Source organism: Pelmatolapia mariae, linkage group LG16_19 (assembly GCF_036321145.2).
Source record: "Pelmatolapia mariae isolate MD_Pm_ZW linkage group LG16_19, Pm_UMD_F_2, whole genome shotgun sequence".
NCBI classification, from domain to species: Eukaryota; Metazoa; Chordata; class Actinopteri; order Cichliformes; family Cichlidae; genus Pelmatolapia; species Pelmatolapia mariae.
This window is the reverse complement of record NC_086241.1, coordinates 27,731,025-27,758,049: the sequence shown is the minus strand read 5'-3', so window position 1 is coordinate 27,758,049 and position 27,025 is coordinate 27,731,025. Positions and strand designations below refer to the sequence as shown.

Sequence of the window (27,025 nt, the reverse complement as noted above, 5' to 3'; positions counted from 1 at the left end):
CTTCCAAGCTCCAGTTCTTTGTTTGGTCCTGTACAAGCAGGCCACATGTGGGCTGTTCATCAACGCCAAGAGGTCTTTGTCTCAAGCAAATTAAAAGACTCTGGTTCGTTTCAAAGGGAAGACCACTGACTGCCAACTCTGTTATGCCAAAGACAAGAAACGAGGGTGGGGTCCACCGGTATGAGCTATATACTGCCGACTGATTACACGCAAGAGTGCATACACACTCGGACACACACATATACGCATACACACATCTCTAAACTCATCTTGATGACATGCACTCCAAATCTACCTCCCTAATTATTATACAAGAGGAAGACAATATTTCTTTAATCAAAGCTCTAATGCACACATGACTGACTCCATCCCATGCTTCCACCATACCGCTAATCATGAGGAATGAAAGTAGAAGGAGGGTGGGATCTTTCAAAATGTTGGCCTCGTGTATAAAAACATTTGGTTGGTACATTTTGGGAAATGTTTCAAAAGAAAATATTAATAATAACGGCGTCATATTGTATTTCAAATCTTGTCAGTTTTATTCCCCTGAACCTCGCTCTAATTTCTGATTGGCTGCCCTGCAGTTGGTGGTTTTGAGCTTTAGCTAAACAGCACGTCCCACTCCGACTTAGTTTACAAAACATGGAAAAGGCAATATATCTTTGAATGAATTTAAAAACATCAGTGTTTCCCCAACACTGCAGAAGAATGCAGAGATGAAGCAGAAGTTTAACCGGTTACTTTAAAGATGCACTAAAAACACTGGGAAAAAAGTTTAGCTTAGCTTTTTGCTACTTTGCTCGGCGCTGCTGGACAGCCAGTGATGAAGATACATTATGACCCAGATATTTACACAAACTACATCAGGGTTTGATGCTAAAAATGACTTCAGTGAAATAAATCTCTTTGAAGCAAAACACAAAGGATCCATTCAAACGTTGGGACTTTGTTTAACACGAGCCGCCAGAGACGGCACACATCCTCCGAGGCTGAAAATTCCCTGGACACAGACGGACACGTGGATTTGGATTAGTTCCTGATATTTTATTTTTTTGTTGTTGATAAAACCGAGACACTTCCTCCCAGTTTTCTCATTTCAATGTGATATCTATTTATGCAGATAAACAAAAAACAACCAAAAAAAGAAATAAGGTCGCAATGAGGAAAACCTGTCTGTTCATGTTAATCCTCCAGGAAGATTAAACCAGCCATGACCGTCTTTTAGGGAAGGCTTTAGGCCCAGAAGCATCTTACTACCGACTTTTCTTCAGCTATTTAAGTTAAGTTTAATTTGCCAGTTTTGCTCTTTATGTGATGCAAAATACACTTCCAAAAATTCCTGGCTCTAGATCAGGAACAACAAAAAAAGAATAAAATAAAAAGAGAAAGAGAAACTGAACCAATCAATCACAAACGTTCCTGACAGAGGAGACAATAATTCAAGAAAAAAAAAAAGGACGGAAAGGCAGAAAGAAAGCTTTACTTCTAATGCAGGAAAAAAATTCTAGTTTCCAAAAACATTCACTTCACTTATAGCACTCAGCTTGTTTCAGTTAGAGGCAGTCAGAAGATTTTAGATAAAAAAAATATTTACGCAGAAAACTTCATAAAGATGGAGATTTAATAAAAATCAACTAAAATCTGCAACCCTTAGTAAATAAAAAAAAAAAACGCTTTTAAAAAAATGCAACAACCACATTTGAAAATATAATGACTTGGTATATACAGTATAAGGCCATCGAACAAGTGAGGCCTCACTTACACAGCTAAAGCCTAAAGAGACTAAAACAGGCGACTTTAATGTCACATGATGACATTCTCTACATAAGAACATAAAGCTGCTGCTACCAGAGAGCTATGTGATTTTAAGAAGCTGACCTTAAAAAGCCTAAATCATGAGTGTGTACACACGCCATCATGCCATGTATTCTTACTGAGCAGGGCGCAGGGTTCAGGGAACAGCTCTCCGTAGCGGTTGTTGAAGATGCGAGCAAGATCCTGAGCCAGCTCCAAATGTTGGACCTGATCTTCTCCGACGGGGACGTGAGTGGACCTGAGAGAGACGATTCCACAGCAGCACATTAGAGACGTGATCCGTGCAGCACTGTGCACAGTGACAGCACAGAGTTTAAAATACACAGCGAGACGCAAGGACAAATTGGAGACACTTGGAGTCACTGCAGGAGACTTTTTCGGCATGTGTTTGGCAACTCTGTAACTGGAGGAGGAAGCAGTTCATTAATTTTCTCTTTAGAGATGAGACTTTGCTACATCACAGTTTCTCCACAGGAAATGAGCTTTTGGATATATGGCTGCTGAACCAGAAACAGCTGAAGAGATGCCTTCTAAATGCGAATTTGGAAACGCTACGAGACAATAACCCAACCAACTCATCTCACGTGAAAACCCACTGACGCCTCATCAGCAGGCTGCACCTCACAGATCACACACAAAACTCTTTGTCTCAGACAAATTTCCACCAGAAATGTGTGACACTGATATTTATACGAACACGTCAGAGGCAAAGAAATTATAGAATGCATTTTTTTCCTCTTTATAATCTCTACTTTGAGGTTTTATTTGGAGATATCTGCACGTTATATTTCTCTTTCCACCCCCGCGCAGCAGAGGTGAGATATTAAAAATAACAAATTTTCGCCAGCAGTCTTCGTTGCCAGACACGCTGTCCCCGTTACTCGTGATAAATTACAGATCGCACTGTGAACACTTTGCACTGGAATTATTTTCTGCTGGAGAAATGGCCTCTGAGAGCAGCTGGCATGTGCTGTGGATTAAAAGGAACATTGCCTCTGTAATAAAAAAAAATAAATAAAAATGAAAAAAAGATGCTGTGGAATTGATTTTCTGTGTTGTGAATAATGAGGGAAAAAAGTATAAAACTTAGAGGCAGAGATCTCAAAAATAAAACCAAAAGTATCCAAATGTTGCTGTTCTTTTGTATTACCTCTGTTCTAAACCGTATTTTGTAGGCTTTGTGCAGTCAGGTGATGCCAAACTAGAGCTTGCAAAAATAAATCAAATGATAAAAATATTTAAATTAGGACACTGCTCACGATCAGTATAAGGTAGTAGGCTCACAGTGTTTGGTATTTGTTATGTGGATTACTGGCTCTGCTCCTTTTTCATTGCAGTTACTGTTTTAATTCACACATTGCGTTCTTTCTTATGTTAGTGGTGGCGATTTTAGCTTCCAGGTTCATATTGAGCACACATTATGGACTGGAATGGAAAACATGGAAACTTCACTATCTTTGAATAAATGTAAAAACATCAGCGTTGTCCTAACACTGCAGAAGAATGCAAAGATGAAGCAGAAGTTTAACTGGTTACTTTAAAGATGCACTAAAAACACTGGGGAAAAGATTAGCTTAGCTTTTGCTACTTTGCTCGGCGCTGCTGGACAACCAGTGATGAAGATACATAATGACCCAGATATTTACACAAACTACATCAGGGTTTGATGCTAAAAACACAAATCTCTCTGAGGTAAACCACGAAGGGTCCGTTCAAAAGTTGGGACTTTGTTTGGGGTTTTTAAACTGCAGTGGTTCTTAAATAGCACTTTTTAATTCTACTTTCTGCATGTCTCACTCACACGCACATTTATGCAAGAACTTTTTACTACATACAAGTGCTTTCTAGCAAACATTCACACACATTCACAGTCAGATGAACGCAACGGGAGCAACTCAGCATTCAGTATCTTGCAGTCTGGAGCAGATTGGAGCAGCCAAGCATCAAACCACCAATGTTCCGATCTGTAGATGACCTGCTCTACCTGCTGATCCACAGCCATCCCGATAAATTATCAGCACCATAAGTAACAATATAAAACTTAACAGTCACAAGAAACTACAACATTAAGAGGAAACTGCTGTTAAAGTAATACCTCAGTGAGAGATACTGTATACAGTCATTTATGGCCCGATACTTAAGCAAGACCTCTTTTGCAGTTCCTTTGTTTGTTTGTTTTGTCCTCCGGCTGCTAGGATAAATGCATTTATGAGCACAGGATGGTCGCACATGTCTGCAAAAGGCTGCAAGCCATGCTTTCAGCAGGGATGTATCCCCCTTCATGGTTTCTCAGCTTCATCTTCATTAAGTAAAATAAGGAAGCCTGACAGAAAGCACTGTAACAGTCAATCTTTACAGGAAGAAGTTGTAAATGATAGGGGAAAAATTAGTTATTTAAATTCTTTAACAGAGTTTGGAATATAAAAATCAGTTATTCACAGAAGGAATGGTTTTTGGAAGTGTTTTTCGAAAAGCCGTGAATGCTTAGGGTACACAGCCTAAGAAATACGAGTGGAAAGCTTGGATGCATGGCAACATTTATCTGACTGACACACACACACAATATAACTTGTACGCTACTTGAATGGAAATCTCACTTGTAGAGAAGAATATCAGCAGCCTGGAGGACGGGATATGTGTAGAGACCAACGCTGCCTTCGTTCTTCACTTTGCTCTTCATCTGGAGGAAAAGACAGAGGGAAGGAAGTTGAAGCAGAAAAAGAACAACGATGAGACAGAAACACTAAAAGCAACCAGAAATAGAGCCAGACAGGAGAAAGATGGACTCAAGTTGACTTTTTTCCTTTTCCCCATAAAGAGCCATTTTCACTTTCACGACTCATCGACTGAGACAAACGGGGTACGGATGAATTTGCACGGCGTTTTCCACCATTTTTGAAATCAACTCATCTGTTGGGTGAACGAAAGGTGTTTTCTAAAGAGCAACAGAGAACAAGAACAGAGACGTGAGCTCTGTTGATCCTCGCTCGTCGTGTATTAAAACTGCACCCAGGGTGGGGGAAAAATTATATGAATTAAAAATGTGGCAAATGCTGCAGAGAAACAAAATAAAAACACACAGACATGATGAAACCTAAGAGAAAACAGAGGAATTAATTTAAATTCTAAGTGTTCCACTGAAGGTAAGAACTGATATGGTGGGATTTATGGTTCGAAATATCACTTCAGTTACAAAAATCTGGATTTTTTTTTTGTGCTGAAGTTGTGTCACAAGTTTGAGAAGATTTACATTTATTGCCAATTTAATTCTAATTTTTACATTGCATCTACTTGCAGTCTATAAGAGTACAACAATTTAAAGGATTTAGTCACTCAATGTTTACATGTATTTCCTCCGAATGCCAGGAAGTGATTTATAAAACACTCACAATCTATAACACCCAGAAACAGCAAACTGGGGACATAATGAAAAACTTTCAATGCGTGCTACATAAAGCTTTTTAACTTTTGCATTGAACTGCTTACACCAAGCAGCAAAGGAAATTAATTATTGGTGAATAAACATTTGTTTATTCCAGTTTCACATGAACTGAAGAAAAAATAAAGGATCTATTTCTACATGGTAATTATTTAAGACTTCCTGCGTTATGTGTAATAACATAGTTATAACACACTAACAAATGTAGCCATAAGGGCAAATAGATGTAACATTACAAACTCCCTTTGCAGCTTTTATAATTATAACTGTGTTTTTTGTTTTTATGTATCATTATTAATTAACTGATATCAAAAATAAATACACCCTTGCAAATAAACCATTTTTGCTTTAAAAGATATTGTAGATATTGTATAAATATATACAGAAGTTATATCTCGGAGTCATCGCTTTGCCAGAAACCTCCAGTTTGTATTAGTGTATGTGCCTGTATGTCCTCATTTTGCCATTTGTTTGGAAAGTTTCTGGGCTGAAGCCTTTACATGCTGGCTGTGCATAGCTCCTGAGTCTCTAAAATCACACTGACCAGGTTACAACTCTGGCTCTCCGTCTGTCACTGATGTGTAAAGAGCTGCAGATGTTTGTCTGTTTGACCAATAGCAGCGCTAGCATACACACCCACACACAGAGAGCAGAGAGGCCATTCAAAATCCAACCGAGAAGCCTTTTTCCTGCATTGTGCGGGGGTGTGGTTGCGTTTAATTGTGTTCAGAAGCGTAGCGTGAAACTATCAGAAAATGTTTTATTATTTTCTTCTCACCGACGCCCTTCTGTCATTATTCACAAGCTCGCCCGACCACCGCGGCACTTGCTCCTTCTCAGCCGTTTGAATGAATTGCTTTAAATTTTGACAGATGCTCGCAGTGACTTGTAAAGCATTACTGTATTTTTAACAGGCCACATTTAAATAAATCAAGCTTGTTTAGCAAAGACAATTTAGCATTTTCTTATTTATCATCACATTTATGTGACAGTAAATCAATTCAGTTTGCACAGTAAAAGACAAAAGAGACAAGATTATGAAAACATATAAAAATATAATGCATCATAAATATTACTCAGTCCTCAAACAACAATGACATGAATGTCTCATAGTAACAACTTTTCTACATCTCTAAAGGTTCCAATAGGCTAACTGGTTGTTTGCATTTGCATTGTATTTTATTATTTTTTAATCATTGTGAATGTTTTATGAAATTTTGTTGATTGTGGATACATGCAAGCCATCTTTAACATGTAGCTGACCCATTTGCCATATACTTATATACATATACATACTAAGCAACAACAATGGGGAGGAAGAACTCCCTTTTAACAGGAAGACCATTTAAGAAGGCCCAGGCTCAAAGAAGTACAGATGGGTAGAGAAGGACACATAAACAAGTATATTTACCAGCAAGTGATGCGGTTTGGTTTCAGACATAGTTTTCTTTACTCATGTCCACATGCTGGTGCTGTATGAGTGAAATCTGCACCACAGTACACAGTAATTCTTTTAATTATAATTGTTATTTTAAAATGAGCACTGATAAAAACAACAAAAATAAAGACTTGTGCGTGATCATTTTATACACAAGTGTCTGCTGGAGAAGATCTCAAAGTCTCACCTTCCACTGCGGTAGGTGGCGGAGCCGAGGCATACTGGTGAGGCAGCCGAGGATCCAGGAGAGCTCAGCGTGCTCGGACACCTGCAGTAACGAGTGGGGACACATCCAAATGTCAGCATACACCTTTCAATCTATCATTCGGCTGCAATATTAATAATATTACCACTACAGATTAATATGGCTGAATCACAAATATCTACGAACTTGTTGGCTCACCAGTCGGTACCTTATAAGCTGAAGTCATGAAGAGATTTCTTTACATGAAATCTAACAGAAACCAACACTGTTTGTGACATGTGTACAAGAGCCAACCTCCTGCTGCTATATACATGCAAACTCCCAAGCACGTTGAACTCACTGCACCGCTTAGTCCAGTTAATTAAAGAAGAGAGCCTATAACCTCAGGGAGGCACCAAAGAGATAAACAGAAGAAATAAATTACGCAGGCAGATTAAACAAACACAGACGGATGGATAAAAAGTCATCCACGGGACAGCTGGGGTGGAGGAAAAAGAGGGTAACTCCCTGGCGCCTCTAAGTGGAAGAGAAGAATACTGCCTTTTTACACCTCCGCCTGTCACACAGGTGCACCCACTCTCACCTGTAGGCTTATACTCATTTTATCAGTTTTTTTAATGTCTTTAATAAGTGGGATATTAACAAATAAATACTGGCAGACTAAAAACTGACCCAGCCTAAACTTCATACACCAATGCTGGATTTCTATACCTTTATCGATCATTCATTTTAATAATCCTGGCAGCAAATTAGCTACTGGGAAAAGAACTTTGTATATATGGAAAGTAGCGCTCTCTCAGAAGCTCATAACTGAAATCTTTTAATTCAAAATCTATCAAAGCTGCCGTAGGGCCAGAGGCAGGGTACACCCTGCACAGATCGCCAGGCTAACACATACACACAGACAACCATTCACTCTCACTGGAGGTAGGTTGGTTATTCAATTAGAGGATTAAGGAAATAGTTTTTACATGTGGACAAATAAACCACAACACAAAGAGGTGAATGTTAATGCAGTGTAGCTGATGCATCTGGTAGCAGTAAATTAACCCGATGTGAAAAAAAAAAAAGCTTCTGTGTCTAACAGCCAGTGTTTGGGGATGCAGGAAATATCCTTGTGCTTCAGCAAATTAAAGTTTATGGACGCTGACTATATTGCCATCCTCTCCGTCTCTTGCAGCTTGAAAAGCATTCTGGGGAGCATGATGTCAACAGCAGACAGCAGGGACATAAAGCAGGATTTCAGGCTAGCATGTAGGGGGCCGGTATGCATTACACACTGTAGACAGACAAGAGATGGGACAGATGTCGATGACAACAAAGAGAGGGCAAGGATATGGTTTGAACAGTGCAATAAAACGCTGATATTTAAAAGGCTTAGTAAAAACACAGCCTCCATTCATGCTGTATCGTAAGAAAGCCCCGCAACGAGAGATATGCTAATGTTGCGGATCATATCGGCATTAGACTGACAGTAACAGCCATGGCAGCAGCTCCTTAGGACTGCAAAGAAGGGATTTTAGAGAACAGCTAACAGTTGTCCCAACACAGTAAATCCACTTTTCTGCTCAATACTTCTATAAAACTCAGTGGTATTAAAAAATGAAGTCAATGAATCAGCAGATCCGCAAATCCTCCGAGTTCAGCTCGTCACCAACTCTTTGCATTTTTTCAATTAAGTCCAGTATTTTCTTTGGGCGGCCATCGTATTTTTACATGTGGAGCGGGCGTGTTCAACACGGGGGTCGCCTTGCTGCCAAGTTATGTGGCATGAAGCTAAACAAGAATAAAAATAGGACTCTGTGTGTGTGTGTGTGTGAGGAGTGGGTGGCAAAGAAACACAGATGGACTGAACTATCCACACATACACACGCACCCACCCAACTTAACTTGTGAGTAAGAAAAGAAAAATACACATGTGGTGTCAGGGGAGAAGCAAACAGCTGTTCTGATTTCTCTCTCTCCATCGTCAGTGTGAGCTCAAGCCTAAATTCGGGGATGATGTGCTGAAGTGCTGCAAATGTTAAGACTTGTCGTTATCCTTCTCAGTTTCTTCACGTGGCCTAAAGAAGGACTTAACGGTGGTTTGTGGCAGTTTGTGTTTTTACAGGCTCTGCGAATTGGCTGAGCACACATTGGAGATAAGAATCAGGAGCTAGGAAATAAACATTTTGGGGTCTGTCAGCATGTAGGAAGGTAAATATGAGAGTTGACATCACGAAAATAAACCGATTTTCTTCTTTGAAAAACCAGCAATGAGAGAAGAAGCTGCCCAGCTTTAAAAAAAAACAAAACAAAAAAGACAAAAAAGGGAACTTCTTTTCGTAAACAAACACTGATGTGCTCTCTACTTGATAACCACATGAAATGTGAAAAATAATCTGCAAACATGAGTGTGAAATCTAAATTATATATACATGCAAAGCACATGTTGGGTTGCATTACTTATCACATTTAAATAGTACTTTCTCCACCTGTGAGTATTCATTTATAGATAGAAGTGTATATGCATCCAACACACTATGCAGGGAACTACACAGCAAAGATAACACATCATATATATTTATAAACGGCATCAATCAAACATGCCCAACTCACCTGAGACTGCTGGAAGAGTATCGCTTTCTCTGGGTTGATACCGCAGGCCAACAAGCTGGCAGCCATGTCCAGTATGTTACTCTTGAGCTGTGTCGGATCCTGGGGCTGGGTGATGGAGTGCAGATCCACAATGCTGTAGAGGACTGAGGGGTACTGGTCCTGCAGGGACACCCAGTTCTCCAGAGCACCCAGGTAATTTCCCAGGTGGGGCACTCCAGTAGGCTGAATCCCTGAGAATACACGGCCACTTCTTGGAGCCTCCTGGGGAAAAAGAAGAAGGAATATGCTCGAGTTGGCTCTATAGCACTTTGGATTTGATAATGAAATAACATCATGGAAATGTAATTACAAATGGTGTCATGTATAATCACCATGAGCGATCAAAGATGTTCCACTGTCTTCATCACACTTCTGAACACTAGTCTCTCTTAAAACAGAGACTATATACCTATTAATGGTCTTATTCAATTCAATTTTAGTTTAGTTTCACCAAATCACAACAACAGTGGTCACAAGGTGCAAAAGAACCTCAACAATCAGACGAACCCCTATGAGCAAGCACTTGGTGACAATGGGAAGGAAAAACTCCTTTATCGCAGGAAGTAATCTCCGGCAGAACCAGGCTCAGGGGGAGGCTGAGACCAGTGAGGGGTGAGGGGAAAGAAATAGAGCCAAAGTTTAATATCATCCCTTTTTGGCACGTTAACTTATGTTCTTAAAACAGTGCCTATAACATCAATGTCTCCAGATTAGCGCAACAATGGTTGGTTGACTTTAAAAGTCAAAGCTAAGGCCAAGACAAAAGATCCTTGAAAAGGGAGAAAGTTACAACTAGAAAGAAGCCTGTAGAGACCGAAGTGTCAGTGTTAAACTATTGGCAGGTTGGGGGCCATTAGCAGTCATGCTTGTATTACTAAGATGCTAACTCCATGGCTAGCACCTCTGTTCTCTCCCAAACACATCCAGCACAAAGAATGCATCACCTCATTGGCCAACAATATCACTTACAACCATCCAACCAGCTTCAAGGCCTTTCATTACCATAACAGAAAGCTGCACAAAAAAGGGAGGATAAAAAACAGCATAAATACATCACATATAACAACAGCAGCCCACCATAGAGTTAGGGGTTTTTTCTATAATTAAAACAAGGACCTTATTTTAGAGACAGCAGCAGGGTCTCAACATTCACCAATTGAAAAAGGGAGATCAGTATTTGTGGTTGTACCACTGGACTAAAACTATATTTCTCTTCCTGCAGAGTCTGACTGGGGCCAAACACCCCATTTCTCCTGGCATCAGTCGGCTTCACTGAACCTTGGCTTTCAATTAGCCTTGCTAGGCAAGAGTCTTAACCTCTGCTTGTGCCACCACACGATACAATTAGAGGGCAAGCAGAGCGGCACCTGTTATGACACATGAAACCACGCTGGCATCCAAAACTAGGGCTTTTCGACCAAAGCCGTTACACAGTAGATTAGGGCTTCAACAGAGCAGAAAGACACATGAACACAGACTGGAACTGTTTTTGTTGGTCTGGCAGAAAGACAAAATCTTTGGCGCTTGGGTAATACACATAACAGCCCACAGTGGAGACAAGGATTCAGTTCCCAGCAGAAGTGGCTTGGATGAATGCTCAAGGTAGATAAAAAGAACCACCGCATGCCTGAGGACTAGACTTTTGAGGTCTGCAGGATGACTGCGTGGCCAGAAATACCTGCCAATTGCCTGCTTTAGAAAAAAAGGAAGGTTCATGGGCTGCATTGTTACAGGTGTGTTGTTACCTGTGTACCAAAATACAATGGAATACAAATCTGGAAGTCTAGTTTTAACTACATGGATCCATGAATTTAAAGATAGTATGGCAATCTACAGGACTTTACACAAGGTGATGTGTATGGCTCAAGCACCTCAATCCACCAATAGTAGGTAACTGTAAGCTAGTAACAGTACCACTGCAATATATTAAGAATGTGTGTTTAATGAACAGTCTGTGCATTAAAGTTGCTAAATGATCTCTGTGTAAGTTTAACTGTTAATGCCTGAAGAACCTGCATTGTTTTTGTTGTAGGATCCCCCCACTATACCAACACATAGGGGTCTTATTGGATGGAAAGTGGAGGCTGTACTTCTAATGCAGTGTTCAGGATAAAAATTGTCCTACAAATATGCTCTGAATATGCTGGCAAGAAGCAAAGGAAGAGATTCAGCAGCAGACAAATCAATCTTACCAGAAGATCCATTTAGAAGGTGCTCAGTAGTTTTCAGTACTGTACCGCGGATTGGATTTTCCCCACTTATTACTACCTCCGTATGCTCCAAGTTATGTCTATCCAAAACCTCTGAAAATGAAACTTGTGCTAAACTGTCAGATTTTATGTAATAACCTCGCAGTCGTTTTCAAAGAAAATATGTTAAGCTTTATATGAGATAGCACTGATGGGTTGTAAACAGCAACACCTGGACGTTTTGACTGAAGAGCCCATTTTAAAACTCCCCCCAACCCCACAAAAGCCCACAGGATCTCTGTGTTATCGCCTCAAAATCTGACTGGCGATCATATGTTCCCCAGCTGCACTTTTCAAGGTTATTATAACTAATCATTAAAACCTGAAGTTTTCAGAGGATATCCTCTTCAGTCACCGCTCAGAAATCAGTTATCTTGACAGCTTGCTGAACTAAATCACATTCAATCTGACTGAGGGACAGGCTCACCACAGCATCTGAGATCAGATAACAGTTGCTCTCTCACCGGCGTAGCCCAGAGGTTCTACATCTTTAAACCCTGAGGGATCGAATAACAACTGCTGGGAGGCCAGCGTTGGTCCACAAAGTCTCCATCTACTGGCCTGAGGGAGCAGCTTTCCACCCAGCGAGAGAGAGGCAGGAAGGAACTGGGTGCTTATGTCATTACCGACAGGGTAATTGCGCTGGAGTGCCATTGATGCTGAGAGCCTCTTAAGAGGTGTCAGGATTGATTTGGGTGCGGACGGGACCCAGAGTCTGGCTCATGTGTGTTCTCACCTTGAGCTGACATGCCAAACGCATGTTCCCCCCCTTCTGCTCCGGCCCCCAGGGGAGGCCATTAGCCATGCAGACATGGTAATGGTGTCATTTGAGCCAATCGAGTGTCAAATGAGAGTCAACGCCACAGCTAACTAGCCACTGGGCAATCGAGGGCTATCGCGCTTTAAGCCACTTCGCCAGACACCTCTGTGTTACTTTTGGTCTGAGGAAAGTGTCTTTAAACACATGCCACTATAGCTCTTGGAGGAGAAAGTAACCTACGCAAGTAAGTAAATCAACTAGAGCACGATGACAGAGGCGACAGCAAACGCTGTAAAGCAATTAATGTTTGTAATGAATACCGCACTGCAAAGCCAACAGTAATAAAATATTATCAACAAGCACACTTTTGCCACACACGATATTAAACCTGAGCAAGCTAATTCAATAACTTGTGAAATACTTGTATAGTGCTTGACCTTACATCTTTAAATGACTCCCAGTGGTATGTTAGACAATTTCCAGTAAGATAAATCTGATATATTTCTTACTCTAAACCAGATTTAAACATGTTAATAAAGACCTGAAACCATCATAAAATAGTGCTGAAGTTTGGCCATTTACAAAATGCTAGAAATCACAAGTTATTCTATTTTACAATATCACCTCTGCCACGGAGCTTATGTGTTTCATAGCGTTTACCAGCATGTACTTCTGTCTGTAATCACAGTGGCTCGAAAAGTTCTGAATGAATTATGATAAAACTTTGTAGGGATGTAGAGCAGGATCGTGTTTACAATCTTACATCCACCAATGGCCTTCAAGGTCAGTTTAATATTTTATTGGTCTAAACTGGAAAAAGCCTTAAAACTCAGAAACTATGATTCTTACAATATGATGTCACATTTTACCCTTCCAGCAAAGTCAATAGATTGATCTGAAGCTCATTCAATTCAGTTCTATTTATACAGCGCCAAATCACAACAACAGTCGCCTAAAGGCGCTTTATAGTGTAAGGCAGACCCTTCAATGAATACCCAGCTCATAAGAATATGATTCTTATGATTGTAATAATAATAATAATATAAAGTTTGTTATGTACATTACAGTAACAGATTTTAATCGTTTAAATACACAATAATTTGAATACATGTGCAATGTGCCTTCCCTGAATATTTTTTTAATTAAATGAAACTTGTGATCAAAACGTTTTGTTTTTTTTTACTTATTCACATATTTATTATTACATAATTAAAGGAACTGCACTAAAGAGTGCAACTGAAAATAGATACATGTACTATATCTACAAAGAAAAAAATTATAAAACATATTTATATTCAAAGTTTTGCATGTTAAAATATATTTCAACAGGGAATAATAATAATAAAAGCTGCAATTTGCAATTGTTTTTACTGCACTACAAACTTTTCAAAGAACATTTAAAAGACCAGAGAGTGAGCTGCCTTGGCAGAGGTTTTGCACTCTTGAGGTGCTTCTTGTTGTGTTCTTTGATCATTTCTTTCTGAGGGAAATAATATTTTGGACCAAATGTTGTGTTTATTCCTTTATTTGAGAACGGAACAGACACTCTCTGTGGGTTGAAATCTTCCAAAAACTAAACTAAACTAAAAAAAAAACAAAACAAAAAACACTTTCAGCCACCAAAGTGAAGGAACTCTGGCCAGCTGGCCTTACAACACTGCCGTCCCTGGAGTATGACAGATGGTGTCTGGCTCACATATTCTCAATTCAAGAAAAAACAAAAATCAAAAAGAAAAATAACTGAGACAAAAGTCTGAGTAACAGCAGACGTTAACTCTTACTTAACAAATAAAACACTTCCTTCTTGTCCAGTTGCTGTTTTACACAAGCAAACCTCTGTTGAGCAGTGTTATCTGTCTTCTTCTATTGTCTTTCCACTTCTGTCTCTTTCTGCCTCATTCTCATAGTTGCTGGATACCTGCTGATGACACGGAGCAGACACGGAAAAGGCTGGCCATTCTCGTCTCATATTTTTACACCGACAGGAGCGTGGCGCTTTCAGACCGCACCGTCGCAAAGGCGACGAAAGCTTTCTTCATCCACGTCTGCCATATGCTAAATGCATTACGCACCATGTGTGTGTGACATTAACGCCAACAGCTAGAAGGTTACATACACTAAAAAGGCCATGCTTTCACACTTGCACTACCTTTCCGGGAATATGTGTTCATTTGTCCGCGTGTGTGGTATTATCCGTAGGGATAGCGATCATGTGCAAACAGACATATGTCCACACGTGTAGTCTATGCCTACATCAACATCAGTGAAGCTGTGAAGGTGTCTGTCCATGTGAATTTGACAGCTCACATCAAGTGGAAAGAACACTATCAGCCAGCCTATCCAAAACAGTAACATGACTTAGATCCCATGCGCAAGCTGCATTATTAAATGGAAAACAACTGTCACTGGCGCCACTTCATTCCAATCATTTGAAGACGAGGAGAAATCAGTGATTGCTTTCCCACAGTTTAATAGAAAGTCTCATTCCAGGAAAATTTCCGTCTTCTCTCCAAAGTATCCCGCAGCACTGGAACAACTGCATATTGGGAAATGACAAATATTGGATTCATCATTTGACTGAGTGCGAGCTACAATGAAATTACGCCCTTAACGAGGAATGTGTAAAATGACAGATAGCAGTGGGAGCAGATGCATAAAAGTGGATACACAGACTGTGGGCTTGAATCTACACTAAATAAAGAAAATCATATATGATTTCCCTCTGCTAGATTAAAGGCCATACATCTGGATGTTTCCAACTCACATTTAGGCTGAATTGGACAAAGCGTGATCGTAAAGTTTTCACTGTGGAAAACCATACCCATGTCTCTCCTTCATGGTTGCCTACTTAGAGAGCACTGCAACGTTGTTTTTTGTTTTGTTTTTTACATTTCCAGCTTATACTATCACATTTTGTTTGCCTTCGAAACGTAGAATAAATGTGCACCTCATCTGAAGTCTCTGAGAAAAGCACCCATTCTATGCCATTCTTTTACACATCATGTCAAGCAGGGTTTTCCTAATTCTCTGAGGTCTTACATTAGTCATTTTTACACATCCCCAGCACTCCGTTATTTTATCTAGACATTAATCATTGCAGACACACATAAGAGTGCAAACTTCCATTTCTAAACCAATTTCCAGTAGCAAGAACTTCACGCAGACCATTTCCTTTTGTGTTACATGTGAGAATGGCCAAATGTGCAGAATTTATGCTTTTGTTACTTTTGTTCAGTAAAGCTGCTACGTAATCTGAAAAAAAAAGCCAAAACAGACCACAGGTTCATCATCATCATCATCATCATTATTAGTATTATTATTACTACTACTGCTGCTGCTATCAAGCATTTGTAGCTTCCAGCTAGTGTGACCCGACAGTCTCGAACTAGTTATGTTATTAATCACAGCCATGGTTTTGGTTGAGCTAAAACTTGCATAACACCTCATTTCTCTTCTCAGATCTCCTCTAGACTGCTTTTCAGAGCTCATACATCATATCAGAGCCTCGGTGTCCTGGAGTGGTCCACTGATATCTCTCTCACCGTGGAGCTGAGGAGGAGGTACGACAGTCACCTCCTTTTTACTACGCCAATTTCAGCACGTCTGAAAAGAAAAAAAGAAAAAACACCTCTGGGAGCATCGCTGCATTCCCTGCTGTGAATTACCATCAGCTCTTTGTGGGCAAGCAAAGCGCCCCAGATCTAACCATGTCTGTGGAGCACAGAGATGGGGCCACGGATGGAGGATTTTCGCTGCGCTCCCGCTGAGTGTCTTGCACATTGGATCCAGTGTTCTTATTCTGTCCTGGGCACTGCAGGCACCCCATTAACGCCAACATGCTGAAATACACTTTGACACAGAGCCCCCCCCTTACCCACGTATCTTTCTTCATCTCTGTCTTTCGCTCACTTAGGGACCTGTTAAAGCAGGCGACCGACAGAGCTGCACTTCAGTCAGGTATCAAACAGGAAATAGGGCTTACTGTACTCCCCACCATCCTCACCGCTTTTTTCTTGAAAGCATGTGTGTGTTTAGCCAATGTGAGGATACACTCAAATTTGAAACAAAGTCCATATGACCACAGAGAAAATGTGCACACACCATGAAAGGTGTATTAATGAAATTAACTGAAGAAAAGTAAATGGAGCTCTGGATAAAGCAGGGGACAGAAGAACAGGAAAAAATATTAAAGGAGGAAGCAATATGATTTTTTTTTTTTTTTTTTTTTTTTTTTAAATCAGACTGACTATAGTCCAGTCAAAGGCATTTTTTCCTTTTTTCCCCCCATAGAGTGGGTTGCAGGGGCAGCAGAAGTGAAGGCCCAAAAGGAGCAATTGATTAAATCTGTGGTTGACGTGTGGGACAGGTGAGATTGATGAGGTTCCTCTGAGCTTCACACTGTGCAGAGAGCGGGGGTACAGGAACAGAACGCTGCAGTGTGGCAGGCCAGGGCTCAGGGCCCGCTCGCGCCGTGGGGTCCCTTGGCTGATTAATGGGACTGGAGGCCCTTCAAAAACAGCACTCCCCGCAGACAGGGCTCAACAGTGCTCCAAAAATAACCAGGCAGCAGAGGCAGCTCCGGCCTCCAGTCCTAAATGTCTGCAGCTTCTGAAGAAACCAGACTTCAGTATAGCCTGGGGGGAGATCATCAAGAGGAGCGGTGCCTACTTAAGACAGGAAACTTGGATCTGGCTCATTAGAAACTAAACATTTAATGACTTTTCTAGTTTATGGGAAGTGACAAACACTGACAACCGATAGTGTATCAATGGCAGTGTCCTATTAGGTGCTGATGTTATTATACATAACACGTGTGAAAGATGGTTAATCAAAAGAAGCAGAAACTTCACACCATTTAACATTAAGGCCCATAATAAAACATCTTCCTAACACAGATTTAAAAGACTACTTTTGAATACTTTAGAAATTTTTAACCACATTCCACATCTCAGTGTTTCCCACAAACCTCCATTTGATTTGTTGGCAGCAGGGCAGGGAAGGATACATGCACAGGTGGATGCATCTTTTGCACACAATCACAAATCCTTAGAATAATTAATAAAAAATTAAACAGTTTTCTTTCGCAAATGTAAGTACAGATATTTTGTGACAAATAAACAACACAGAAATGATCAGCTGCCTCTTTGATGAGATGCCCAATCCACAGTTTTGGATAGAAATTAGCTAGCATATGTGAATAGCTCTGTAGCCTCGTTGAACTTGGGCCAATGGCACATAAACCAGTTCTGCAGCTGCTGCAGGTTCTGTTTAGATTCCCCTCCAGTTCACAGCACATCTGCAGAGCAGAACAACATCTAGTTCACTGAAACGCAAAAAAATGGGAAGCATTGGGGATAGCTGATTAGCAGTAATTGAAATTAAGATTGAAGGGATGATAATTTGTGATGAAAACTAGTCATTGGGCAACTGTTCCTTCTGTTTATACAATTCAGGATCATGGAGGGGGCGCAATTTAGTAACACCAATTAACCTTAAGTGTATGTCTTTGGACCGTGGGAAAAAGCTGGGAGAATACGCAAACTCAAAATTTACTGGCTAGCCAGTAAATTTGAACCCAAGAACTTCTTTCTCTGACATGATGGTGCTAACCACTGCATTGCCAACCTTCCCATCTCTTGCATGTATGTAACATCTACAGCTATATGACCAAGGGGTAACTTGGGTTAGAAACCAAATCTCCACTGCAGATAGTAATTTCAACTAGCCAAGCCTGTGGATGAGGAAATGAGCATAATATATACAAAAATCAAAAATGTATCATTTATAATACATATTTTCTAAAAAAAATATATATATATAGATGTTAATAATCATTTTACGTGTGACGATGTTGGAAAAAAAAAAGTTTCATTCAGACTGTTCACCCCATAATTAAAGAGAAAGCACACATACACACACTTTATCGTAGTTTATATATACTAAATAAACTACGATCAGAGTAAGATGACATTGAAGCTGTTGTAAAGACATCATAAAGCACCATTTTTCATGCAACAGTGTTCACAAATCTTTCAGACTAAACAGTGGGCCCATGAACTTCATGGACCAATCAAATACTAGAAGTGCAAAGCAGCTTTGTATTTGTATTTATCAAATAATTAGGCAGCATGGCAGCATCAGACAAACACACCAATGCAGATTTTTGGAGGGGGAAGTTCACAACCATTCACAGCAAACTATTTAGCATCCTAATTTTAATATAATAAAAGGTTATCCTTCTCACAAAAGATGAATCAATCCAAAAGCAGGATCACTGACTACAACCCAGCTCAAGTTCAGCTTTGCTAGAGCCAAACCAGTTTGCCTACAAAAACGATCCCATGAACAGCAGCTGTGCACAGCTGGGAAACTTCGTTTATAATGCAATTTTTTCACTCTTAGATAAACACATTTATACCAGAGCTACTTACTTCCATGCTTTGGCTCTGTTCAAGCCATTTGAAATAGCTTCATTAAACCATTTCCTTCCCTTTCAATGTTGACAATGAATATGTTTAATTTCATTTCATTTCACTTGCTGGAAACAAATGACTGACAGGAACTCAAAAAGAAAAACAAGTAAGCGTCACAAGACAGCAAAAACCTAGCCAGCGCACACGTCATAAATTTGACAATATGTAATTAAAGTAACACTCAGGGTGAACCTCCACCTCTGAAGAGTGCGGTCATTTCCGTCTCCAAAGGCAGTGTCTCGATTTGAGTGCGACTCAAAAGGCACAATATCAGATACTCGTTTGCTTTTAATTAAAAATGTCAGAAGCTTGGGAAAAAGTGCTGCAGACAGCACAAGCTGAAGCATGGAAGAACTAGTAAGATTTGTCAGGTACCACTGTGGGCACATCTGTGGAGCGACTCTGTAATTCGACTTAGCTATATGAAATTATCCAAACGAATACGCTGACATATGAGATTGCTTTAAAAAAACGGGTAATGTGCACGGCATCTGAGTGAGGGCCCCGGCTGCAGAATGATTACGACAGACCTAATTACACAGGAGGGACTGCTGAGAATTAGCGGGCTTTTCTGACAGTTGAAAATAAATAGGGCAGTTAATGAACATCCTCAAAGGACAGACTGTGTTTCCGCGCTCTCGCAGGCCCCTCCCGTGTGGTGTGGGAACAGCTCTAATGGTTTTAACTGACACTCGAGTAAGTGAACGTGGAGTCAAGGAGAACAGAGAGAAAAATTAGAAGTCACTTCCTCTTTCCTGGACCTGGGGGCTGACATGACTGATATCAACCAATAACAGGAGCACAGGCTGAGGATGCCTGGACGGGGGAGGAACATATTTACAAGTGATGTGAGGCTGGAGGTAACTATAATGCTGTAGAGTTACAGTAGAAATATTTCAGTGCTATCCAAACAAATCTGCAGTTTCTCAAGTGCAAAGATACAAAGATTTATATATAAAGATTTGCTTATTTTTAACTGAGAACTGTTTTTTATTTTTGTTTTGTTTTTTTCTTGAGGACAAAAAAAGCTATCACAGTACCTCTAAAAGCTAGTATAAGACAATAAATACTATATTAAAAATTACTTAATGCCTCTTTTTCATTTAATTTAGACACATAAAAACTTAACAGTAAATATATCAAGTTTGACAGAGCTCCACTGATGTACCAGCTATCCAATATTAACGATACTGAATTTTTAAAACAGCCTATAACAGAAAAAAATGTAATTAAAAACTAAAGACACAGGACGAAAACTATTTATTCATGTTATGACTGTTGATGTTGCATAGTTCCTCCAACAGAGGGCGCCCTGCAGCGTCCCTGTGTTTGGAACGCCACAAACACGACAACGAGCAAGCAGACACCAAGCAGAGCCCGCTGAAGCGTAAACAAGTTCTTTTTAAACTGCATTTTCATATCGTTTTACAAAGGTCTCATAAATATTTATGCACAACAAAAGTTTGGGAAATTTGTTTGTTTCCTATTTCTGAAAAGAAAAGAAATAATATCGGCCAATATCTTGGATTTTTAAATCATTAAATACCTGTGATACCTCGTCTCATGTGCTTGTAATGAGTAAGACCCCTGGCTAAGGAACTCACAAGATGAAATAAAAATAAATAAATAAATAAAATATAGATATACTTTACTTATTCCAAAAGTTCTTGTAAGAAAAAAAAAAAAAGAATAGTGAAAAAAAACAACGATGGCATTAAAGTGGTTTAGTGTAACAGTGTTTTAAGAGTTGTAACAGTGCAAAGTTGAAATAAGTGATTATAATGAGAAAACAGATGATTCCCTGTTAGATGTGTTACGCTGTACAGACGTAGCTTTACAAAGCTTCTCTGCTGTATGTCCAGCAAGCGCGGTGGCATGGTGGTTAGCACTGTTGCCGCACAGCAAGAAGGTGAGTTCAATTCCACCATCAGGCCGGGGTATTTCTGTGTGGAGTTCTCCCCGTGTTTGCGTGGGTTCCCTCCGGGTACTCCGGCTTCCTCCCACAGTCCAAAGACATGCAGTTTGTGGGGATAGGTCAATTAATTAATCCAAATTGCCCATAAGTGTGAATGAGCGCAAATGGTTGTCTGTCTCTGTGTGTTAGCCCTGCGACAGACTGGCGACCTGTCCAGGGTGTACCGCGCCTCTCGCCCTATGCCAGCTGGGATAGGCTCCAGCGACCCTGAAAAGGATAAGCGGAAACGAATGGATGGATGGATTACAGTTTGTTAAGTGACTTTGCCAAAGAGTCCAATTTACAGCCAATCACAGAGCCAGTCTTCCCAATGAGTTTATTCAGTTCAGTCATCGCACATCTCCAATGCTGCTCTGCCAGCAGTCCGCAGCCTAGTACTGGCTGCTGCACATACTGAAGGATCTCAGCTTCTTTAGAAACTGCAGCCTGCTCTCCCCCTTTTTGTACGCAGCCTCTGTGTTGCGCATCCAATTCATCACCATGCTGTCCCAGACACAGGCTGTGTAGTTTCCTCTTCCCTCTGAAGACTGGTGTGTAGGCTCCAGGCCTCCAAAGCAATGACAACAACTAGAGTTTTGATCTCAAGACTTAAAACAAAAAAGAAGTTCATCTGCAAAATTCCTGAAATAATTTTGGAATTGATGCACTAATCAGCACCACAACTGCATTCTAAAACATTTTATACCTTTCAGCTGCAATGTCTCTCACCACCAAAAAAAGCTGGGAAAAACATGCATTTCTAACCCGTTCATCCAGCCAGCCAGGACTGCAAAAAACAAAGCAAAACAAAAACACATTTTAATTTTAGGCCTTGGCGTTGGCAAGTTGATGTTTCCCCGCTGATATTTGCTTTCCCAAACAGGCATCAAGAGTGAACTCTAACTAGGAGACCAATATTTAAAAGCAAACCACAGCCGACAAACATTTCTCTCCAAATCAAAAGCATCTGACAAACGGTCACACTTCATCTTTGTGTCAGTCCGTTGAGGCTCACTGACTTTTTACAGTGCAGAAAAACCTCTAAAAGAGCATCTTGTTTGACGCACATCACACCTCGGAGCATTGTGAGCACGCTCGTGTTTGCACTCGGCCGTCCACATTTGGAGAAAATTAAAACAAATGAAAACCAACACTTCATTTCTGATGTTATTGCTGGTAATGAAGCACTGCTGTGATGCTTTCAGCGTCTCCCCCCCCCCCGGCTTTCCACCCCTTCCTCCCCTCTCGTCACACACCTTCTCCGGCCCCTCCAGAGACTTTGGCTTAACAAAATACAGACGAGATGGCAGTGAACGCAGATTCTGTGTTACAGCTTGTACATCAACCAGCAGTGGAGTTTTGAGCAGATGGGTGAAGTTTGGAGGTGCACAGTCATGCCAGAACAACTCAATATTTAGCATTGTTGTTACTCTGAAACAAACTGGTTGTTTTTACGTGTGCCAAGGGACTCATCGTTTGCCTTAACACATCATTTGCCTCGCAAGGGCAGCTGCACAATGATAAAAAGCCCTAAGCTGACTTATATTAGGCGTGTTTCTCGAATCCACTGAAGTCAAAAAGGTACACTTAAGGAGTGCTACTGAGGATGTGATGTCACATGCCAGACTAGGAAAATAAACTCCACAAAACAAACTCAAGCCAGACGAGCAAATGAAAACTACTAAAATGGTGAACAAATACAACGTGTTACATCACAGAATAAATATTCAAACTCATGCAGAAACCAAAAACACACTAAATGACTCTTGATAAGGAAAAAGAAAAAGAACTGTGACACCATTAGTTTATATAACTGAGACAACCATGTTTTGCTTGCTTAATTCAATCTCAGTTTACTTCCTCCATTTCCCAGAATCCCTTTCCAACAGGGACTGGGTGAAACTATGTTTTGTTCTAGTTTGATCTATATTTTGTCTGAGTTATGGCTGAAGTCTTGGACTGAATCAATCATATTTTCATTCAATTCAATTGATTTCTATTCTATTTATATAGCACCAAATCAGCTGAACAGCAGCACCACAGCAGTCACCTCAAGGAGCTTTATATTGTAAGGTAAAGACCCTGCAGATAAACAGGGCATGTGGACAGCAAAAAATTAAAATGCAGTGTAAAAACCATCAGCAATTGTCACATGATCATTTAAATTATATTCATTTGCATGCATTAACAGCCTGACTGTAAACTGACTCAAAGAAAAGTCTAGGATCAAATGTCAGCTGGCTTCACCCATAAGCTCCAAACTACAGCCCCAGCCTCCAATATTCCTCCAGCCAAAGGAAGAATATTGGATGATTGAATTCTTGCACAGAATAAAAATAAACATAAGGTGTAATGAGGCGTTCCAGGTTCAAAACAGATCAGAACATTTTCCCACATTGTCAGCAGTTTTTCCAGATACACATTAGCTTCATCACAGCCAGTTATAGTCACACTGCACATCATTTTTATCACTTTAGACTGATTTCCAGAATTCCTGTAATTTTTCCAGAATGGGTCTAATTATGAAATTGGAAATTCTAAAACTAGTTGAATTAATCAAACTTAAAAAAAACAAAACACAACAACAATAATAATAATAATGCTAAACTTATTAAGTTCAATCAATTGATCAGTGCCATGGAAAATTGCTACAAACTTTACATTTCAGCAATTTAAAGAACAGTTTTTTAAAATGTATTCATGAGGTTTCAGTGAGAATATTCATTTCCAGGGTGTGGAACCTGAATTTAATATCATCTGTCTTTATTTTCATCCAGAGTGCAACAACAAGTACAAGTTTTTTTCTTCTTTTGAACAAGAAGAAATCTAATAGCTGCGACTAAAGAGTGTAATTTAATCACTGCGCCAAAAGGAGTGTCAGTACTTTTCATACTTCATACTGTGTACAGTGACACAGTAGTATGTCATTAGCGTGAAAGCTCTCCGCTGTAAGTAAAGACACACAGCTTGGCAAAGTAATCCACCACAAAAACATTGCTAACAACAAACCTAACCATATACTCAAATCACCCAGACCCAGCTGAACGTGGATATTTTAAAGAAGCTAACAAAGGAAAGGTGGCTAAAGCTAACCAGAGCTCAGAGCCAGCCGCAAGCCAGCAGCCTCGGTATAAGCAAAAGATCAAAGTGGCTACAGGAAGATTATGGAGATAAGTGAAAAAGAGAAATGAGTTGATGTCCTGTCATCTAGTGAAGTTATAAACATCCTAGAAGATCATGTAATTACTGACATTAGCTTTGTTACACAAGTCTGCTGCACCTTCTTTTGTTCGGTAATACATCAGGTGAAGGTGGGTGTAACTCATCTACAGGTAATTTTTTGTACCTTCTGTCAGTAGCTGAACACATTGTTTTCAATTGTTTAAATAAGTAAGAAAATTTTATTCCTAAACCAGATTTAAAGCCAAAGAGCTTTACATTAATATAAAACAGAATAAACAGGTTCCAAAAATCTGACACTACATTCACTCACAGTGTTTACATGAAATAACCCAAATTAATTTCAAATTTAAAAACAGCCACAGTTGAGGCTGATCTCAGGTCCCTTATGAGATTATTACAGAGTTTTGGTGCAACAACAGCAAAGGCATGAGCTCCTTATGAAATAAGCTTTGACCACAGGATGATCAGCAGTCTCTGAGAACTCCACTCTTAGAAAGATAAATTTGCCAAGCCCTGAAAAGAACCCTGTCTAAAGAAAATTCTTAATATAGGCAAACATCTAATCATAAAATAAACACAATAAAAAATCTGGCGTTTTATTGCCAGATTTTGATACTTCTCTTTTAGTTTTTAGAAATCAGTGACATGGCTACAGGAAAAAAAATAATAAAAACAATGAATCAGAGTGATGTTTAGGTTCTAATGAGCTTATGGTAGTTTACCTAATGAGAAAGTGTTTTTAATGGGAATAAAAGAAGAAATAACAAGCACCTGACTAACGTCACAGAAATATCTGTGATGACGGAAATAATGGTGATAATGTGACCCAACATAGGTTGTGTCGCCTGTTCGATGCATTATGTCAGTTATATTTGTGAATACATCCTTTAGTCTGCAAAACAGCACTTCATGGTGCACATGCATGAGACGAAATAGGACATATGCGAGGCTGACTGATCTGCAAATTCTCGTCCCTGCTATAATACACCTCTATTGAGTTTTTCCACCTTCCTTGTAAAGAAGAACTACACGTCAAGTGTGTTGCTGCAGCACACAGAGCATGTTTACTGTGTGCATGAGTTTATTAAAAACAGACATAACACTTAGAGCCCATCTAAACTGCTTCAAAGCGTAATGCACCTGTTAATGTGCATTACTCATTTATTAGCTGACCTTCTTTGAGTTCTCAACACGAAATAAACACCGAAAGCATCGCTTTCAACGAAACTCTTGTCAGAACAGCGTTTATTGCATATGGATTTTTCACCCACGAAGCTCGTGAATAACTAAAACAGCTTTCTTGCAAAGCATACCTTGTTTTCCGGACGAAGTCCTGCGCAAAGCAATCTTTTCGGCGAGTTTAACTTCTGAATGAATCTGGGGAAATGTTTCAAGATATTCCGCATGGGGAGCGCCATCTTTGATTATAGCTTCCAACTACGGCGGCTGTGAAAGGACAAAAGGGACAGCGGCAATTCAGAGTCAGGGCATTTATAGGAGTTTTGAAATTTGGTGGCAGGACGGGCGGCCCACGGAGGGAGGTGGAGCCCATATGAGAGCCTAATATTTAATCAGAAGTAAACAGAGATCAGAACTGGTTTGGCAAACACCCAACACAGCCTAAGGTTCATATGCAACCCTTTGCCCTCACTGTATGATACAAAAAGTAGCACCAGCAAGAAATTAAACTTCATTTTGCACCGAGCAACGTTTTAAGATGTGTTACTTTAATTTGTATGTTGCCAAATCACAACAGTTGCCTTAAGACACTTTCTATTGGTAAGGTAAGGACCCTAAAAAATTAGAAAGAAACCCCAACAATCCCTGTGAGCAAGCAATTGTCAACAGTGGGAAGGAAAAACTTCATTTCACCAAAAAGCAACCTCCAACAGAACCAGGTTCAGAGAGGGCAGCCATCTGCTGCAAGCATTTGTGGTAAAAGCCACAATCGTACTACTTCAGTAATAGTAAGCTTGCAGAGGTTTTATCATCAAAATATATTTATAATACCTTATTAAGTAAAAACAGCAACAACAAAAAGAATACATAGGGGCATAGAAGAAGAAACCAGCATAACATAGAAATGCTCAAATAAAGTATACTAAATTAAAACTACACTTTACCAATTACTTGAGCAAATGTACCCAACTGAGTTTAGTCACTGGTTATACTGCATCCATAGTCTGATCCTGTGATATTGGGCATTTTAAGGTAAATAAGACTCTTGTCCAGTGATATCAGTGGGGAAAGTGCATGTGCATATTTCCATTACTGAGTACTGCTTGAGGGTTCCTCCACACAACAGTGGCCAAGTTAGTAGAATCCAAAATTTTCACTATTAAATAAATGGTAACATGGCCGATATCTAAGGTTGTAATTCCCCTAATTAATTTTTTTATTACTATGTACTGTTTCATTGAACCTAAAAAGGTAGGTAAAATGAAATCATTATAACAATGAAATAACTGCAATGTAACACAAATTATTCTGTAAGCAATTTTAGGTATAGCATTAGTCATTTTAAGTAGCAGTGTATGTAAATTTAACTAGTGCACAAGTAATTTAAGTACTGCCCAATTTCTGGGTATTTCACAGGAGAGGAGACAGAAATCATACTGTTAGTCATTTCAAGTACTCCGTAAGTAATTTTAATTATGCAAAATTTCGTGGTAATTTTGTGGAAACATAAACAATATTTCCCATCTTGCATTTTATGTATAGGGTACTTCTCGGAGTGTGGGCCATGTTATGAAGTCTATACATTTCTTTTTTTTTTACATCTATAGCCAATATTTATTATGTTCATGTGCTTGATAGATGTTTTGTTGTTCAACTGTCCTTTTATATTACCAATATAAATGTGATAAGG

At 39.7% G+C, this 27,025-nt stretch overlaps 1 protein-coding gene across 1 annotated transcript in view; it reads right to left on the bottom strand.

Moving 5' to 3' along the window:
• wars2 (tryptophanyl tRNA synthetase 2, mitochondrial) overlaps positions 1 to 25,587 on the bottom strand; it is a 28,657-nt gene extending 3,070 nt beyond the window's left edge. Inside the window, exons 1-5 of the mRNA XM_063497869.1 lie at positions 25,470 to 25,587; positions 9,499 to 9,759; positions 6,883 to 6,963; positions 4,416 to 4,498; positions 1,938 to 2,056 (exon numbers count right to left, since the gene is read on the bottom strand). Of these exons, the coding sequence (XP_063353939.1) occupies positions 1,938 to 2,056; positions 4,416 to 4,498; positions 6,883 to 6,963; positions 9,499 to 9,759; positions 25,470 to 25,574 (649 nt within the window). The 5' untranslated portion in view covers positions 25,575 to 25,587. The remainder of the gene's footprint in view (positions 1 to 1,937; positions 2,057 to 4,415; positions 4,499 to 6,882; positions 6,964 to 9,498; positions 9,760 to 25,469) is intronic.
• Between the last annotated feature and the right edge of the window lie 1,438 nt (positions 25,588 to 27,025).